General features: G+C 39.2%; 1 protein-coding gene across 1 annotated transcript in view; it reads left to right on the forward strand.

Annotated features, from left to right (window-relative positions):
- Positions 1-5,412: 5,412 nt before the first annotated feature.
- The window catches only part of ERICH6 (glutamate rich 6), a 37,721-nt gene continuing 23,737 nt past the window's right edge, over positions 5,413-19,396 (forward strand). The window contains exons 1-10 of the mRNA XM_083363481.1: positions 5,413-5,493; positions 8,515-8,569; positions 9,197-9,285; positions 9,382-9,436; positions 10,341-10,468; positions 12,569-12,629; positions 13,537-13,643; positions 15,885-15,935; positions 17,697-17,755; positions 17,949-18,065. Coding sequence (XP_083219607.1) covers positions 5,439-5,493; positions 8,515-8,569; positions 9,197-9,285; positions 9,382-9,436; positions 10,341-10,468; positions 12,569-12,629; positions 13,537-13,643; positions 15,885-15,935; positions 17,697-17,755; positions 17,949-18,065 — 777 coding nt within the window. The 5' untranslated portion in view covers positions 5,413-5,438. The remainder of the gene's footprint in view (positions 5,494-8,514; positions 8,570-9,196; positions 9,286-9,381; positions 9,437-10,340; positions 10,469-12,568; positions 12,630-13,536; positions 13,644-15,884; positions 15,936-17,696; positions 17,756-17,948; positions 18,066-19,396) is intronic.

Here is a 19,396-nt window from a genome sequence, read left to right on the forward strand (position 1 = left end):
TCTTTCATCTTTATACTTGCTATGCCTGACTTAATAGTTCATAATTTTACTCCTTGCCAAATTCTCAACAGCACCTATTATATGACTTATACAGCCAAAAGAAAGTCAACAGATTTCTTCTGAAATGCCAAAAACAGCTTCTGCTGAAGCCCAATAATCCATTTTGTTCTTATTGTTAAAAGTTTTAATAATTATCCATTACTCATTTGATAAAATCATCTTAATGGATATGCTGCTTTTACAAAGGGTTGCCTCATCATCCAGGTTACAGATCAAATGTATAATTTAATCAACTTTGTTACTGTTGCATCAAAACAGTTATATACTATTTACCTGTTCAACCAGTAAATCACATTCAATATGACTTATCAAATAATAATAATTATGGCCTATTTGTACTATTTCAGGGTGTCCCCAGCCTGTAGACTGTGGCCCACTGGTGGGCTGTGAGGGGTTTGCAACTGGGCCATGGAAACGGCCAGTGAGCGCATGCATGCGCACACTCCATTCCAGCGAGCGGCAGGTGTGTGTGCAAGCTGCTCACTCAAATGGAGCTGTGTGCGCACATGATTGCTGGCCACTCACACGGAACCATCCCTTCCCCCGCCGGTCCGCAAAGCTGGAAACGTTGGGGAACTCTGTACTATCTGGTTTCTATTCCTGCTTTAGAGAAACATAACCTAGAGAATTTCAAACACCAATATTCCATTATGTGATCAGTTATTGATACCCAATATAAGATTTAGACTAAAGGAAGAAATTTGAGGTGGTACCCAAAATATCCTTTTTTCCTATGCATAATTCTGCGACATCATAAAACCTCAACGTCTATCTATCCCATGTCCTTGGAAAGTACTCAGGAGGTGTACAAATGCCAAATCCAGTCTGAACATCTGGCTGACTATGCAACCAAACCATTATTTTCTGTAATATTTTGTAGGAATCAAATGTTTACACTTTCTACACAAACATATATATCAGTAGAAAATTACCAGAATTTTAAAAAGCCCAGAGAGAGCCATTTTAACAAAACTTCAAACTCCTTCAGCTCTTACTACCAAATATAAATTTTAGTGTAATAAGAAAATTTATTAAATACATCACAATTATTACATTAAAAGTATTTTAAATTTTAACCTGACCCCACTCAATTCTTTGTCTTGACCACACTCATTTTCTAGAGTGTAGAAGACACTGCTCTGAGAAAAAAAATACAGTCTCAAATCAGTTGTAATAAGAATTCAAGGACTCTTGGTCTATATGTAATCGAATTCTTACGTGTTTTAGTGAACAATTCAATAAGTACCGTATCTCCTTTTTAAAGCAATGCTTGTAAATATAGCTGAAAGCATTACTGCCTGAAAGATAAGAGAACTAGGATGTTGAAAAATGTTGACTAGAGCATAAGTTGTTAACGATGCAAAAGCTTACTATTTCCATGACGGACAAGAAGTAGATTGCAAATATTCTGGCCCAGATAGTCTAGATCAGGGTTAAATAACCACGGGGCTTTATAACACTATAGTAGTATAGTAGAAAGTCTTGGATAACTTATTTGGATGTAAGCAGTTAGGAATAGATTTAGGACATGGCTTAATCCTAGCTCAAGTCTTTCTGAGCTTCATGGGAGTATGATGTCTTCTATTTCTACCCATCTGCTGCAAGGATTTCCTTTACAACTCTCAACCTTTGCACTCTATATGATCACATTCATGACTGCATATGTTATTTGTCTCATCTGAAACCATATCCCACACTAAAAAGTAAGTCTGATCTTTAAAGCATTTGATAAATCTTTTGGAAGCATATCTGTCGTGACGGACAGCAAAACATCTATTAATGTAGACAGATGAGTAAGTTCTCAATTAAGAACTGTATCAAATTGTTCCCACTATTCAGTTAGCATAAATTAAATGGTTTGATACTCCACAGAAGGGAAAATCCCTTTTTGAGGCATAGACTTTAATCATCCTGTGTGGGATAGATTTAGTGGTCATAAGTGCTGAAAGAAATGAACTCCCAGAACTCAAGAGATGACTTAAGATTCTTTAAATTGTGGCACTGAGTACCTAGAATAGCTACTATGCATTCTAAAAGTGACCTCATTTGGCTATTAAAGCCAGTCTGTTAGCACAGCAATGCCTACAGCTGCTCTTCCTTGTCACTTCCTGGGATGTTTTTTGCATTCCTATGTCAGCAAACCAAAGGGGCAAACATAATCTTTTGACCACAGCCATATAGAATTCCATTATGATGAGCAAAGCCTATGGGAAGAGGAAAAGAATGCCGCAACATCCTCAGCAATATTTCCAACCAGAATGTAAGCCATCTCAGCAAGGAGAGATTTTTCCCAGGTCCTATTCAGAGCATGAAATGGATTCTGCCAATGTCAGCACCCCATCGTCCTGTGCGCTCCCACAGAGAGGGCCTCTTCAGGGTGCCACCGCTCAAGGAATGTCGGCTGGTGGCCCCCAGGGGGAGGGCATTCTCAGTGGGTGCGCCAGCCCTCTGGAACAGCTTGCCAACCGAAATCCGGATGGCCCCCGACCTCCGCACCTTCCGGCGCGACTTAAAAACTTTCCTGTTCCAGCAGTCCGGCCTGGCCTGATAGCTCTGATTGGGGTCCCAGTTTGTTTTTACTATTGTTTTTCACTATTGTTGATTCTGTATACCTACCTTATTCTGTACACCGCCCCGAGTCCCTCGGGAGAAGGTCGGTTTATAAAAACAAACAAATAAATAAGTAAATAAATAAATTTTCCCCCCAATAGATAATAAAATGGATCATAACAAAATGAAACCATTGAAATCTCCCAAATGCAGAGCTGAACCCCATCACCATCTGTTTTGGGTTTTGTTTACTCCAACCTCCCCCCCCCCAAAAAAAATAACTCTTCAGAGGCTTGCACACTTGTTACATTTGTACTTACCAACTATGGCTTTTCTTTTTCCCCCCCTCACAAATCAACTTGCTGTTTTCTTAATATGTACAGGTAATCCTTAACTTACATTCAAGGTTACAACACTGAAAAAAGTGACTTATGATTTGTCTTCATGATTAACAATATTTTTTTAATCCTTTATATCCCGCCCTTCTCCGAAGACTCAGGGCGATTTACAATCTAAGAAGCACAAATCAATGTGCTTAGCAATAGCTTTAATATGCCTGCTTATTAGGGCTTTCGGGAGGGGGGGGCAAGTGGCATTTTTACAAAGTCAGCTTATTGCCCCCAACAATCTGGGTCCTGCAATATCCCCAAAGCCACAGTCAAAATTTAGATGCTTGGCAACTGGCATTTATTTACAAAGGTTGCAGTGTCCTGGGGTCATGCGATTACCATTTGTGTTCTTCCCAACCAGCTTCCTAGTGTTGAAGGAAAAGTCTTCATCATGATTCAGTCCAAGCCAGGAATAAACAACATGGCGACTGCTTAGAAAGAAGGTTGCAGTTTATTGAAGAGGAGAGCCAGACAGAAAGATGACTCTGGAAGAGTGAGCACATATAGGGAGTGGGTTTTTATACCCTCTGGGGTTTTTGTTTGGAATTGTTTCCTGTTCCTGTTTCAGGCTTTGTATTTCCTGTGTCATGTATTTTGACCTGTGTCCCTTTGGCATCTGTGGGTTAATCCTATTAAGTCCTGTCTTAGAGTTTGGGTGGGGTATGTAGAGTTTAGGTGTCTTTGTCTTAATCTTTTAGGTGGGGGCCTCCAACCTTCCTGGATTATTTACATCTGCATTTCTGTAGAGCTGGTTTCTGCTTGGGGGAGGGAGATTTGGGGCTATTAAGAAAAACTGGGCATGCTTTTCTGCCTCTTTAAGATCCTTTGAGGAAATATATTTTTCTGCCCTTTTAATATTTCCTGGGGGGGCTGACTTCCCACACTAGAACCAGTCAGTGGGGGAAGCCAGATTCATTTAATGACATGATTCACTAAAAAAACAGTAATTTGCTAACTGTGGCCCAAAGTCTTAAAATTAGGCACAACTGCCTTGCTTAGCAACAGAAATTCTGGTCCCAATTGTGGCCATGTCGAGGACTATCCATACATTTCCTTTTTTACTACAGGATTAAAAGTTTACTACAGCTGGTCCATTCTTGCAAAAAATAACACTATCATTGAATATGTATACTTGCTTCTACTAGACAGCATGAATAATACATTGCAAACCACTTTGCCATCTGAACAAAATAAGTCTTCCCACATTCTCTGAAACACTACAGAAACAACCTCAAATAGTGAATTAATTTTGCTTCAGTGCTGATCATGATCTTCAGCCCTTGGCTGGAAATTCTGGGGGTTGTAGACACACGATATTGTGAAAGCCAAAGAAGAAATCTGACAGTTTTTTTATTTTTTTTATTTTAATTCCATTTATATCCCGCCCTTCTCCGAAGACTCAGGGCGGCTTGCAAGCTTAGCAGTAGCCTTCATTCTATGTATATGCCTGCTTATTAGGGCTTTCATACACACACCAAGCGGCATTATTACAAAGTCAGCTTATTGCCCCCAACAATCTGGGTCCAGTTGGGAGCACCAAAGCACCTGGAGAAAACTAGAGTGGAAAAGACAGGTTCTAGAAAATTCATAGCAGGCTATATACAGCGTAGCCCTTCAGCAGTAAAGTAGCTTGTAAGCAAGGCCTCTCAGCACTCAGTTTTCTCTGTTAATACCAGGAAACAGGCCGATCAGCCAACAAATCAGAAACCACCGTCCACGTGTCCTGTGAAGCAACATCCACCATTCAATCCACTTACTACTCAAGTTCTTAAAGGCAAAGAATTATTCAAACTCAGTTTCTTGTGGCTGTAATATGGACAAGTCCCTGCAATTTTCCAATCCATTCTACAGCGTTAGGATTTCCGGCTAGCGCTAGCCTTTAATTACTAATCACGCCAGATCTGCTTAGCTCTTTTCCCGAGACGAATTAAGGTCTGCTACGTGCTGCCCCCTGCTGCAAACGTATTAAAAAAAAGAGATGCAACAGGACTGAACACGCAGAAATCAAACCTCTCGTCTCTTGCTGCATGAGGCGTCATAATTCAGTAGCGTTGCTCATAAACGTGCATGACCAAACACGCCACGCAGAGGGGGGGAAAAATCGGCCAGAAAAGTTTCTTATCAATGAATAGGCAAACGGGGCGAAGAGTTTAAATTCAAAGAGAGGTCAGGATTACAAAACACCCCAAACCCGAAGTGCATCAAAATAATCCACCCGGGATGAACATCTAAGTAACGGGGTTGGACTTTCTGCACGGCTTGCGCTTCCTTCCCGTGAAGTCCCACCGGGGGAGTCGCCTTCTGCGGCGCCGTCTCCCGAGAGACTGGAATGCAAAACAATTCGCGTCACAAGGCCCAGAGAACGGTGGTTCCCCGAGCAGCCCTGGGCCTTTTAAAGGGCCCCGTCTGCGAGGCGGCGAGAGAATCGGGGCGCGGATTATGGAAGGATTTGCTCGAACCACGGAGAAAAATCGGGATGGAGGCAGTGATCCAGGTGCTGATCGAGCGTCTAACCGTGCAGGGGTCTTCAAACTTGGCCCTTTTATGACTTGTGGACTTCAACTCCCAGAATTCCTCAGCCAGCCATGCTGGCTGAGGAATTCTGGGAGTTGAAGTCCACAAGTCATAAAAGGGCCAAGTTTGAAGACTCCTGGACTCTAACGCCTACGCTCTGTACCATCGGGGTCCTAGAGAAACACGCGAGGAAGTCACTGAAAAGAGTGTAGTGGGGGGGGGGAAGGGGAAGCCCATTCAGGGTGCTCAGGGACTTGGGCGCAGACCGCAAGAAGCGATGGGCCCACCTGAGTTTAGTGCCACGTGCACGGAGAAGACCGGCGGTCTCCAAAAGCAGATGAGGGCTTTTTTTTTTCTTAGTGGGGATTTAAGCGCTCACGGAATAGCCGTCTTTAATCTGAGCGTGTCTTAAAAGGGCAAAAGCTTCTTAGGTCGAGCTTTACGAATCTTCTGTAGGTGATGAAAGGAAGTTACTCGTTTCTATAGTACACCCTTATCCCTGTTTGTTTGTTTGTTTGTTTAATGGGAACGGAAAGTAGTGTTCTTGGGGCCTTCTCCTAATTTTACTCCCACAGCAACAACTCTGGGGAGTTAAGAAATTCCGAGTCCTGAAAATTGGAAGGGCGTGTAGATCTGGAACAGCAATGGGTGTGATTGGTATCATTCTATGAAACGTTTGGGAAAGAGCTGGACAGAGCAGCCAGAAGATGTTCTCCAGTACACAACACATCTCCATTTCAACCTAAAAACATTATAAAATATCCTGGAAACACTTATTTGTTGGTCCTGCCCTTCATGATGTCTGCAGCTGTTGAGCGGAAGAACATTAAATCATCCTTAAGTGTTTCTCTGCCCCTCAGTACTATCTCAATACTGTCCAAAAGTAGCGTAGAGATGTATAAAATCTGTAAGATTTCTTGCCCATCACCTAGGAAGGAATCAGGCAATTGCACTGATTTGAAATTGAGCAACAGGGACAGGATCAGCAAGGGAGTCAGCCAATTTCATCCTAGTTTAGCTTTTTTGCAAATGTTTGGGCAGAAAACATTTTGGCTCACTAGTGAAATCAAGGCCCAAGGAGACTGGATTGAGTCATCCAATAAGCAGTGTGGTAGAGTGGAGACTTGAATCTATGGCTCCCTGGTCCAAGCCCAGAACCACCAATTCCGTAATTTCCTTCCCTTTTTACATCTTCCCAAGGCAAACTTCCAAGATTAGGCTTTTCTCCTAACAGTGTTATCATGGGAATGGCTGAGAAATTTTTGCTGTCAGAACTATAGACACACTCATACATTTCATTCTTGCATTATCTGACTCAAAGGAGATTAGGATGGGAGATGAGATAATTTCTGTCAGTGAGATATATACCTCATATGTGGAGTCTGCCTCTTGTATTTGTATCACATATTTGTCTAATCCTGTGGGATTAAAGCAATTTGAATTTTACTTTATGTGATACAAAACCTAATTTTTATGTTCAGCATGCAGATCCATAATGTGGTTAATGGATCTCAGAGGTATCTTACTGTAAAAATATAGCTTCTGTAGTTAAACACAAACACTAAACATTTCAGAATTTTTTTGCCAACATAGTTTATTCATGGTGTATGAACTATGTGGCTTGTGTGGAATAAGAAGTGACAGTATCTAATCTCTCATCCACCAGTTTTGAGGGAAGGGAGTATGTTTGTCAAAATCTTCAAGATGGTGGGTATAATGTTACAATCCAAGGCCTGCCCCCACCTTCTTGCAGATTTTGACCATCTCTCTCTTACCTACCCCAAATGCCTCTGCTGTCATCCTTCTTTACAAATAATCTGATGTTGACTGTTGGGTTTGGTTTTTAAAAGAAGGAACAGAGGATGAGAAGATGCTTATTTTTTTTTTTAAAAAAAGCAATTCATATGTGCATATGCCACTCATTCCCACCCAATTATTTTTATTGTAAAATGGTAGTGAGTGATAATACTTCTTCCTTGGAAAATTCTCTCCAAATTTTTCATTTAAATAGCAGAACATTGGGAGACTTGCATAAATTAGATGTATGAAATACTGCTTTTGTACGATAACATCTAGGGGGGTTAAATATTTTTTCTCCTGTCTGTTATTTTTGTAAATAACTGAAGGCATTGAACATACTTAATACTCTTTCCTCCTTTTGTTTTCCCCATAACAACAATCCTGTGAGGTGAGGTGACCTAAGAGAGAGTGACTAATGGAATAATTCCCTTAATAACTTTATAGTTTTTCAAATAAAATGGCTTGGCCCAAATCTACGTGATGTGTCATGATTTTGAAATCCCATTTTTAAGACTCAGTCAAAGCAGTGACTGATCCCATGGAGATTTCTTTGGAAATAGATGAGGTTGAACTAAGACTGAATCCTGAACCATGAAACTTGCTAGATAATTGTGGGTGAATCTTTCAGCCTAACCTATCATTTAGGGTTATGAAAACATTGGGTAGGGAAAGAATCATGTATTATCTTTTGATCTTCTAAAGCAGACATGTCAAACACAAGGCCCGGGGGCCGGATCCGGCCCGCGAAGTGGTTTCATGTGGCCCGCGAAGCCATCCTGGAAACAGTGAGGGAACGGCCCCCACTGCCTTGGCCCTGGCCCAGAGACCCTCCTTCTGCCAGAGACCCTCAGATCAGTCCCACTCCTGCCCAGGCCCCCATAGGCACCCTTGATGTGAACGATGTAGAGCTGGCCATGCCCACCCAGTAGGCCATACGCACTCTGGCCACGCCCCCCCTGGCCATACCCACCCGGCCCCTTGAGGGCAACCGCAATGCTGATGTGGCCCTCAATGAAATTGAGTTTGACACCTCTGTTCTAAAGAGAGGTCAAGTTTTTATTTTATCAAATAAATGTTCATAACTTCCCAGCTATGATTTTCTCTAGCCAGAATGGGGATTGTCTTTAGCATTACTTTTCACTTTATCATTCAAAACCCGGTAAATTCATTCATATACTTATAATGTGTCTGTATTTACCAGATAGCAGAGATACTGGAAAAGGAACTTCGTCTTCTGAAGTTGATAATTCTGATAAGTAAGTGAATGGTAAAAATTGTTTTCCTTTTGTTTGTAGTGTATCACAGTGTTGCAAAGAATACTGAGGAGAAGAAGAATGTCCTCTCAAAGCCATCCAATAAAATTCATTGATAATAAATTTAGGCTAAAAGTCAGAAAGTAATTTCCTTGTGCTTCACACCATTAACTTATAGTATTAGTTGCCAAAGATGTGGTAATTGGAAGCCTTAAAGCAACAAGATGAATGAGGTTGTGTTATGGAAACTAATAGAAGCTCTCACTACTGCAAGTAGCCAACTAGATGCAAACACACTGTCCCATTTCAACTGCCTATCCCACAGAATTATCTGATGAAAAATCCAGATAGCTCCCTTGATCTTTCAATAATCCACCAGGATTTATTAATCCTTAGGACCAACTATTCACATTTAGATTTCCAGTCTATGCACGAGAGAATAATTGCTATAACTTCAATAGGAAGTGGTCAGCCTTGCTAAGAGAATTCATATAAAATCCCACACTTTTTAATTAGCATTCTCCTGAAAAGACTGGAAATGTCACAATAAAGTTATCTTCATTGATCCCCAGTGCTGCCATTGCAACATACTTTCCTCTGTACGCTAAATTCAATTTATTCTCAACACAGTGCACCAGAAGATAATGTTACAGTTCCAGAGCACGAGAGTAGCAAGGTGGAGTTGCATGAGATCACAGAAAAGTCACAAGTAGCCACAGGTGTTGTATTACTACTGTTTTTGAAGTGCAAGTTTTTGTTTATTTACATATATCTTAAAGTATATACCTTTACGTTAATCATGTTTGTATGAACAGGTTTGGAAGATCATCCAGGAGGAGTTACAAGTGCAATTCCCATACCTTCAGCTAGGTAATTACAGTAACAAAAACTGTTTGTGTTAGCTATGACTATGAACGGAATTAACATGTATATGGAGTGTTGGGAAGTGGTGATTTGAAGATCTGTTAGTTTGGTCTGTTCCCTTCTGGTGAATGTAATAATTGGGAACTCTTTGTGACAGCAGGACAGACAAATCAATATCTGGTTGTATTAAGATCAGTGGATCAAATTAATTCTGGTAGGAGTAATGGACTCATAAGAGTAGACTATCTAAGGTGATTAAATATTCTTTGGGGTTTTCCACTTCTTTAGTTGCTGATAAATTAGAAGTCTTAGATGAATACAGAAATTGCTTAGGCAATATGACAAGAAAGTGTGCAGGAGAGACCTTGCTTTCAGAAGTCTATGTATAGGTAGCCCTCAATTATGTCCACAACTGAGCCCAAAATTTCTGTTGTTAAGTGAGGCAGATGCAAAGTGACTTTTGCCCCATTTCTTGCCACAGTTATTAAGTGAATCATTGCAGTTGTTAAGTTAGTAACACAGGTGTTAAGTGAATCTGGGCCTCCCATTGACTTTGCTCATCAGAAGGTCGCAAAAGGGGATCGCACCACCCTGGGACACGGCAACTGTCATAACTATGAACCAGCTGCCAAGTATCCAAATTTTGATCACATGACTATGGGGATGCTGCAAAGGTGTGAAAAATGGTCATAAGTCACTTTTTTCAGTGACCTTGTAACTTTGGACACTAAATGAACTATTGTGAATAATGGACTAACCATATTAGCATGCAGAATCTTAATCTCCAGCCAGGTGGAACATTTTAAATTAGTCTGAATAAAATTATATATATATATATTTGGGTTCTTGGAATAATCAGTTGCTTATTTTGCCTTCAAGAATTCATGTATTATCATTCTGTTTCTTGTAGGTCTTCTAAAGAAATCAAAGTAGGAGAAACTAGTGGTAGTCCAGATATGAGATCAGATAGAGATTCTTCAGAGAGAAAAATAGAGTTGTCTTCCCCAAGTACCACAGAGATGTCAACATCAAGCACAGGTGTCTGTCTTAATTTCTATAGGTTACGAAGGCAGATAGTAAGGAATTTGAAATCCATCATAATGGTCATTAAGAAACTTCCTAAGTGCAGTTGCATGAATATATCTTCTCCAACCTAATGTCCAGATGTCATGGGATTATAGTTTCTAGAATTTTCAGCCAGCATTACCAAAGGATTATAATCCCAATGTATTCAAACTGTTAGGAGGTTCATTAGTTGTAGGTTTCAAAATTAGGTAGTCATCACACTTGCTGGCTATAATGTTTATAGAAATCTGTTCTACATTATTATATTAATTTGGCAGTATAAGATTTTCAGCAGTTGGACTAATTCCTACATAACGCCAGAAATTTTGGACTATGTGGCAGAAATAAAATATTTCTTTATCACAGAATTAAATTAATTTGACCTTAGGAAGAACTACAATAGCGATAGCAGTAGCAATAGCACTTAGACTCACAGTATATACCAGGGGTGTCAAACTGCTGGCCCACGGGCCAGATGCATCATAGCAAAACTGTGCCCACCCATTGCTGTCAATGGAAAAAGGTCGCAATATGTAGCGACATGTCACGTGACATTGCAAGTTTGACACCCCTGGTATATACTGTTTCATAGTGCTTTACAGCACTTTCTAAGTGATTTATAGAATATCCCTTCCCTCCCCCCAACAATATGAGTCCTCATTTTACAGATTTCTAAAGGATGGAAGGCTGAGTCAATCTTGAGCCAGTCAGGATTGAATTCCTGGCAGTGGGCAGAGTTAGCCTGCAATACTACATTCTAAACACCATCACCAATATTACAACCTTCCTTATTGACTGGATTCTCACATTAACTTGGCAGTATGCAAATAAAAAGTATAACTGGACTAAACTCTTAGCTGAATGAGAACCAAAATGATGGCATTGAAATACAAATTTAGCAAAGTTATACTAGAATACGTTTCTCTATTTTCTGTTGATATGGATGTAGACTAAAGTTTATGCGCAATCTAGTTCTTCTTTCAAAACAACGCTTGTAGGAATTTTTGACAGAGGAGCCTATTTGTCTTGCAAGAGGGAGGGGAAGACAGCCATAGTAAACAGTGGAGTCAAATCTGATTCCACTTGAAGTATCTGAGAAGGAAGAGGGAGGATAGATTTCATTAAAACAACAGGAGCCCAGATTGGTTCTAGATCCTATTATACTTGGCATAGGATCTTCTCAAAATCAATGGAATTAGTCCCATTTAATCTATGTTGGTCTCAATTTTGATCCAAATCAGCTACAACAATAGTAATCATGCTATAATGCTTTGAAGACTTAACCTGAATTACACATACCATTTCAATACAACAAAGCTATAACATAAATTATCCTGAGTGTCGCAGATGAAGCTAAGAGTTGCCTCATGAGCTGACAGTGTATGCTATATTTTAATTATAATTTTCTTGATTCATAGTTTACCATAAAAATACCTCACCCTAAAAGGCACTGGTTATCATACAGCATCAAACAAACAAACAACAAATGAAAAACAGTATAAAAATATAAACAAAAAACAAAGCTAAATCCCAAAAGATGCCCCACCCCTAGCCCTACTGAAATTCAACAGCAAACTGACCAAACATTGGTTCTGTGATTTGGGGTTATGTTTGTTTGTTTTGCAGTGAGGATATTAAGGATGGGATATTACCAGCTGCCTCCAAAAGTAGCTGCTATTATTCTTGTCCTATTCCTACTCAACTCCCATAGAAACAAGCTGAAGTACTTAGACCAAAGCATTGTCTGAAAATCTCAGACATAACTCTTCTAGGAGCATTGCCACATCTGCTGACCTCCTGAAAGTTTGGAGTCTGAGTCTGAGTCTGATCACGTGTTGACCATCTTGAGGTACTTTGAAAAGTGCTATCTTGTCCTCTGTTAATCCACATTTCTGCAAAGACAAAAAGATCTGGGTAGCCACAAGATATTCAGTAGATAGAGATGGGCTAGAAGCCATCAGAACAGTCTCAGGATAAACGGGCTATAGGAAGATGTTTATATTTAAAATGTTCATAGCCAGTACAGAACAAAATTTGGCTTCCATGCAAATGATGCATTTGTTTTATGAACAGGAAAAACCAAGAGCTTTCCAAGGATATTGGGAGGAGTCCGGAGAGAAAGTGAAATCAGCAGGTGAGTATTTAAGATGAGTAGCTTTCTGAAAGAAAGTTAGATCATGCCAGTGTTAAGTAACAATATTCCATACTTTAATATCCTGCCTGTAAATTCCTCTCTTCCAAATGATGGTTGGAAAAGTTGGAAATAACTTATCTTCCTTCTAGCATTGTGCTTTAAACAATGAATGCAACTATAGAAATCTTTTTCAGCCAGGCAGTTAACAGGTGCATTAGCTTATAATTCCAGAATTCATAGGAATCCAAAGTATCTGTAAGGCTCCAGGCAGTTTGTGGAAGGCTGGACTACATTGTGTATGTATATGATGTATACACATGGGCACCTGCTGGGGGACAGGAGAATAAAATACAACATTAGCATGTTGACCTCGTACCTCAAATTCCACAACGTATATACTTGAGTCAGAGTTTAGGACTCAGTAGATAATGGTGGCATTTCTCTCGTGATACGACTGTGCATGTGGCATCATTGTGGTTTACTATTGTCACTGCTTTCAGATTGAGGGAAGTATATTCTAGCTGATGTTTTTTTATCTTTTAAACTTTGCTATGGCTACAGTTTTGTGCTCACTGCAAAATATTTCATGATTGATATATTTCTTTCTCATCTTGACTGTTCCTTGACATGTTTATCAACTCTTTTCTTGGAAGAGTTCAATAACAAATAAGATTGTGATCAGAGAAATAAAATCTTTCAGAATAAGAAAAATTCTACCTTAGCAAGTAAGTATTAAGAACTGTACTCAATCTTCGCATAGAATGATGCCTTATCTGTTGGTAAAATCCTTCAAATATTTTGCTTTTCTATTGTTTAAAAGCAGTAGGCAACAAATATCATTTTGGGGCATGATACATTGGAGTTTATTTGAAGATAATTTGATTATATATCTTGTATCTGCTGAAAGGGAGATATTGGATACCATTGCTGATATGCCTCAGAGACCCTTAGAAATATCTGTCTCAATGCAGACAGATGCAAGTTGGATTCATGACCACATCTACAAGAGAAAGCGTAAGTAATGAGCTTATTTTATGTTGGAAATATTATATATATATTGAAGAAATTTTCATTGTGTTGAAGAAAGAGAAACTGCTACTTGTTTATCTGTTTCCTCTAACTGGAGATGCTTTCGGGTTCTTTTTTTGCAGCATTTGCTATATGATGTGTTTTGATACAGAGATTAGATTATTTGAACCTGGAAACTTTGGCATGCAAAACATGCTGTACCAACCATCAGTGGTTCTTCATGAAAGTACAATTAGCTAGGCAGGAAATGAATTTGAACCCAGGATCCCTTGTTAAGCACAAATATTTTATTCTGAAATTTATCACACTATATATTTAGATAAAGGAATATAAAATAAGTTGCTAATTCTTAAATAACTTCACTGGTTGCCATCATTCTAGTTCTTGATTGCTACTTATTTTCCTAGAAGGCCACATACAACTTTGGTCTAGAGTTCAGAAGGAGAGTCTACTTCCACTTAAAGTTGTCCAATTGCTAAGGGTCAATTATATTAAAATTTGTAGAGATCAGGTTAATGAAGGGCATAGAATAGACATCTGAATTGTAGCACCCCACCTATAGAATACTTTTCTCTGGGAAGATCTTCTGGCATTGAATCTTGTGTGTTGCTGGTCTTACCCCAAACTGGACCTGTGTGTCTGCTGGTCTTATTTTGGTATGCTAATTGTATTTTTTTGCATTTTTATAACATATATTTGCTTCAAACATGAATTGTTAAATTGTTAAACTTTATTGGGAAGCTGGAACACGGAACTTTATTAATTTTTTTAGAGAAGAATGCATTAACAGAGTTTAAAACAAGTGTCCAGGTTCATGACTATTCTTCTTTCACTTTATAAACTATAGTTTATACCATTGTTTTTCACTTTTGGCAACTTCATGTGCATTTCAACTCCCAGATTTCTCAGCCAGCATGGGCATTTAAGTCTAGGTAACATACGGTTATCAAATTTTAAAAACATTGGTAAAGAGTCTTCTTTGCCAATTTGGTATCAGATTCTGCTGCGCTGCTTGCTACCAGGTGTCATCCAGTTCAAACAGTGGTAATATTTGGAAGGAGTATTTAAAATATACCGGTATGCAGTTTTCATTTCATCCTTGTTTTCTTTCTAGCTTCACCTTCTGTTTGAATTCTGTATTCTTCTGATCACCCAAAAGCTAAAGTGGAAAGCTGGAGTAGCATTTTCTGAATTAGGAATATCGGGGTTAATTTCTGAGGATATTTTCCCTACTCTGTATATATTCTTAAAGAAAAATGCACAGAAAACCAGCAAGCTGCTCCTTGTCAGTCTGATAGATGACATAGGTTAGATGGTGACAAACACGTAGGTGGAGCATCCAATGGAATGGATGTGGTTTAATTTAAACTGAATGATGAAGTAAAATGAGCTAGCATGTGTATATGTATAGTAGTGTGTATGTGTGTGTATGGCTGTGAAAGTTGGACCATAAGAAAGGCTGAGCGCCAAAGAATTGAGGCCTTTGAACTGTGGTGCTGGAGAAGACTCCTGTGAGTCCCTTGGACTGCAAGGCAATCAAACCGGTCAGTCCTATAGGAGATCAACCCTGACTGCTCTTTAGAAGGCCAGATCCTGAAGTTGAAACTCAAATAGTTTGGCCACCTAATGAGAAGAAGGACTCACTGGAGAAGAGCCTAATGCTGGGAAAGATTGAGGGCAATAGAAGAAGGGGACAACAGAGAATGAGGTGGCTGGATGGAGCCACTGAAGCAGTAGGCATGAGCTTAAATGGACTCCAGAAGATGCTAGAGGACAGGAAGGCCTGGAGGAACGTTGTTGATGGGGTCGCGATGGGTCGGACACGACTTCGCAACTAACGACAACAAAATGTGTGTGTGTGTGTGTGTGTATGCATGCTACCTCTTCATATTTACAGCTCATTGTCATCTTTGGAAGGGGACTTATGGGTTAACTCATAGTTACCCATAGTTTTGGGGGCTGTGATCTTAGTTTAAAATCCTTCTCGTTGACAGTGCATGCTGTCTCTGCAAATTGCAATCTCATGTTGCTGAGCAATTTTAATTTTTCTGTTTGAAAAATTCTGCATGGAAGCAGAGGAGCCTTCAGAGTGACCTGTTTGGACATTTATTTTCTGCCCTGTTGCTGCCTCTCTTCTTTTTTTATTCAACCTATTTTTAATCTTCAAAAGAGAGAAAGAAGAAAAAGAACATTGATAGAAATGGACTGCTTTTTTTTCCTTTTCAGTTCCCTTTGCAGCTCCAAAGGAGACCCAAGAAGAAATTCCTTCTGAGAATGGTAAGTTGCTTCCCAAAACATCTATTATTCATTTTGAGAATAATTTTTATTTCTATACTTTTTGAATCCACAGATTCCTATCAACGAGCTATCAAACTGACGGTATATCTAGCATGTTATTGTTCTTCAGCCACTAGGCTGCAAAAGACATCTTAGTTTTAATTTCCATTGAAAGCTGAGGCATTTTGATGGTTGCTGGTAGATTCTCTCTGTCTCTTCACTATATAACAGCTGTGCTGCCATTTTTTGGCTCTGTAATGTCTGTATATGGCTGTCCTTTAAGTTTTGACTTCTCTTTCAGCATATCACTTTTGCCAGTTCATTAGGGAAATATAACCTTTTAGAGAGGGCAGTCATTCTGATTAAACCTAAAACTATGGGATACAATTGCACTGCTGGTGTGGAAGTCTACAGCTAGTCCTCATTTACTGACCACCATTGATTCTGATGACTGTCATTAAGAAGGGCAGTTGCTAGGTGAAAATCACATGACTGGGCTCATGATTTTACTTCAGCTTTCCTTTTCCTTCTGCCCTTTGGAATGCTAACCCTAGCATTAGGACAATTAGCAAGAAGAGAATTAGTTTGTATTTACAATCATTAGGGAGGAAGGGATTACAAGAGAATAAGCAGGCACACAATGGGAAATACACATAGAAAGCAATGCGGTTTGCCTAGTGCAGGGGTAGGCAACCTTGGCTCTTTTATGACTCATGGACTTCAACTCCCAGAATTCCTGAGCCAGCTGGCTCAGGAATTCTGGGAGTTGAAGTCCATGAGTCATAAAAGAGCCAAGGTTGCCTACCCGTGGCCTAGTGGCTTCAGAGGTAAAAGAAAGCCTTCAGTATGAAAAGGATTAGGGTGCTTGTCAGTCTCTGCAGCAGGTTCTAATCAACTAATTAAGGTTACCAGCTGAGTTTGTTAACTTGCTCTTTAGCACTTCTTACAAACATGGACTGTGGAGAAAAGTGGTCAGGAAGAGGTAGCTTCTTCAGGCCATCTCTCTGCTCTGCAAGGTGGTGAAGGGAGAAAAAGAACAGGTCAAGAATAGAACAATAGTATTAAGTGACTATAATGGTGAACATATGACTGACAGTCATTGTGAATGTGATAAATGTGGGCATTGATTGCAAAGTCCCTTTTTCACCACTGTTGTAATTGAACAATTGCAGTCCCAGATAATTGCTCATTGAGAATTAGCTGTATATTCTATGAATTATATGTACTATTTTTATAATGTTCTAGAAACGGAATGATCCCACTCTCTTCCTAAAATGCAGTTCTCTTCCAGCCTAATTCTCCCCAAACTCCTGCCCCCAGTGTACTGGGCCTACAATGCTGAGAGTGCTAATCTCTGTGTGTCCAGTGAGCACTAATCTGAAGGAAGACTGCTGGAACCTAAGAATTATATTTAGAGTTGCCTTTTTTAAGAATTCCACTGGCTGGATACATACCACATGCTAGATTGGGATTGAGAAATTTGTGGTTCAGCGTGCTGTGGAATTCTATCTATTGAATTAACATGTTAGGCCAACCAGACCATCACATGATGTAATAATATGATTTGTCAGGGAAATATTAACATAGGATATATTAACATAGTCATGGTGTTTTGTTAATTTGGATATAATACAATGTGTTGCCTGAGCTCAGCTTTTAAGCATCCAACAGTTAAATGAGAACCATATATATATTGCTTTAAGATCCAGTTCATAAAGGAGAACATACCTTTCCTAACTAATTCTCTTTATTGATGCCTAGATATCTATGCTGTTATTCCCCAAGATCTCAGCTGCTTAGACATTTTATGCGACACAGAGGTATCAATCATAAGTGGTCTCTATGCAATTTATTGGAACCTATTCTCATTTTAGTTTACCTACCTCCTTCCCCATCCCTGCCTCTCACAATTAAATAACAATGGAGGCTGTTTATTCTGCAGTGATGCTGCAGGAATACTCTAGACAAGTGGTTTGAGGTTTGCAATAAATTATTTTTTTCTCTTTTTTTAAGTTTAGAGAAGACTTCTTAAAACTGTTTCAAGAATCTCTGCAGACAATTTCCAGTGTTGGCCCACCTACTATTCTAGCTTATAGACCAGAGTCATCAAGATCAGATATTCAATTTGAGGTAATGGCTCTACTCCCCCCACTATGCATTACTTTGCACTGTAAATTTATAAGTTCTTATTCTTTACTGAAATGGGCAACACTGTTTACCACTTCCCTTTCTTCCTGGATAGGGAAGAGGACTTTGGAGAAGGAGGGTGAAGGGAGGAGGGGATTAGGAGACATTTTAAGAATACCAATTGTTTCTTCCAGTACCACTGGTATTCTGCTCAAAATTCCAGTTTCCCATAGATACTTCTGCTGAGGAAAGAATCATGCAAATATACCTTGTGTTCTGTTTAGCCTGGAGGATTAACCTTTATTTTCTGAAGAAAGAAAATAGTTACAAGCTTCTATAAGTTCACCACTTCAGAATGCAATTGCATGACAGAATGTCTCTTCTTAAAAATTGCACTGATGAAAAATTCTGATGAAAAGCTGTAACAGAGAAAGCGATGCATTGCCTTCTATCCAATATATGAATTTTCTATGTATAGTCAGCTTTCTTTTATTTCAAACTTACAGTGCTGAAGAATTTAACAAGTGAAAAACACAAATGCAAACAATAGTACTAAAAGAACAACCCAGCCACACAAATTATAAAGAGTGTTATAAAAGAAAAGAAAAACTAATCTCCCTGTAAGTTATATAACAGAATAACTCAAATATTTGGCCATAAAATAAATGTTTACCTTTCTATTTCTGGACATAAGAATGTGAAACTATTTTATAGATATGACATCTTAATAAGAGTACATCATATTTCTTTAAGATTTTAGGCTAGCTTAAGTAAACACTTTAAGATACACAAACAAGATAACAACAACAATAATAATAATGACAGATTAAATAGATGGAAAACCAAAGCTTTGCATGGTCAGCATTTGAAGGAAAATGTGATAACAACTTGACATGGGCATGACTTCAGATGGGAACCATCAAGAAAGGAACAGAAAGCTTAATACTGGCTGCTCAAGAACAAGCACTACAAACTAATGCCATGAAAGCGAAGATACAAAAATCTACTGACAATCCAAATTGCCGACTTTGCAATGACAAAGTTGAAACTGTTTCACATTTAATATGTGAGTGCAGCAAAATCACACAAACTGATTACAAAGCTAGACATGACCAAGTTGCTAAACTAATCCACTGGGCATTGTGTAAAAAATACGACTTGCCTGTGTCCGAAAAGTCGTGGGAACATAGGGTGGAAAAAGTTGTCGAGAATGAGAAGGTAAAGCTCTTGTGGGACTTCCGAATACAGACAGATCGCCATTTGGAACACAACACGCCAGATATCACAGTCGTAGAGAACCGAAGCATACAGTTGATTGATATCGGTGTACCAGG

Source organism: Vipera ursinii, assembly GCF_947247035.1.
Source record: "Vipera ursinii genome assembly, chromosome: 5".
Taxonomy (NCBI): domain Eukaryota; kingdom Metazoa; phylum Chordata; class Lepidosauria; order Squamata; family Viperidae; genus Vipera; species Vipera ursinii.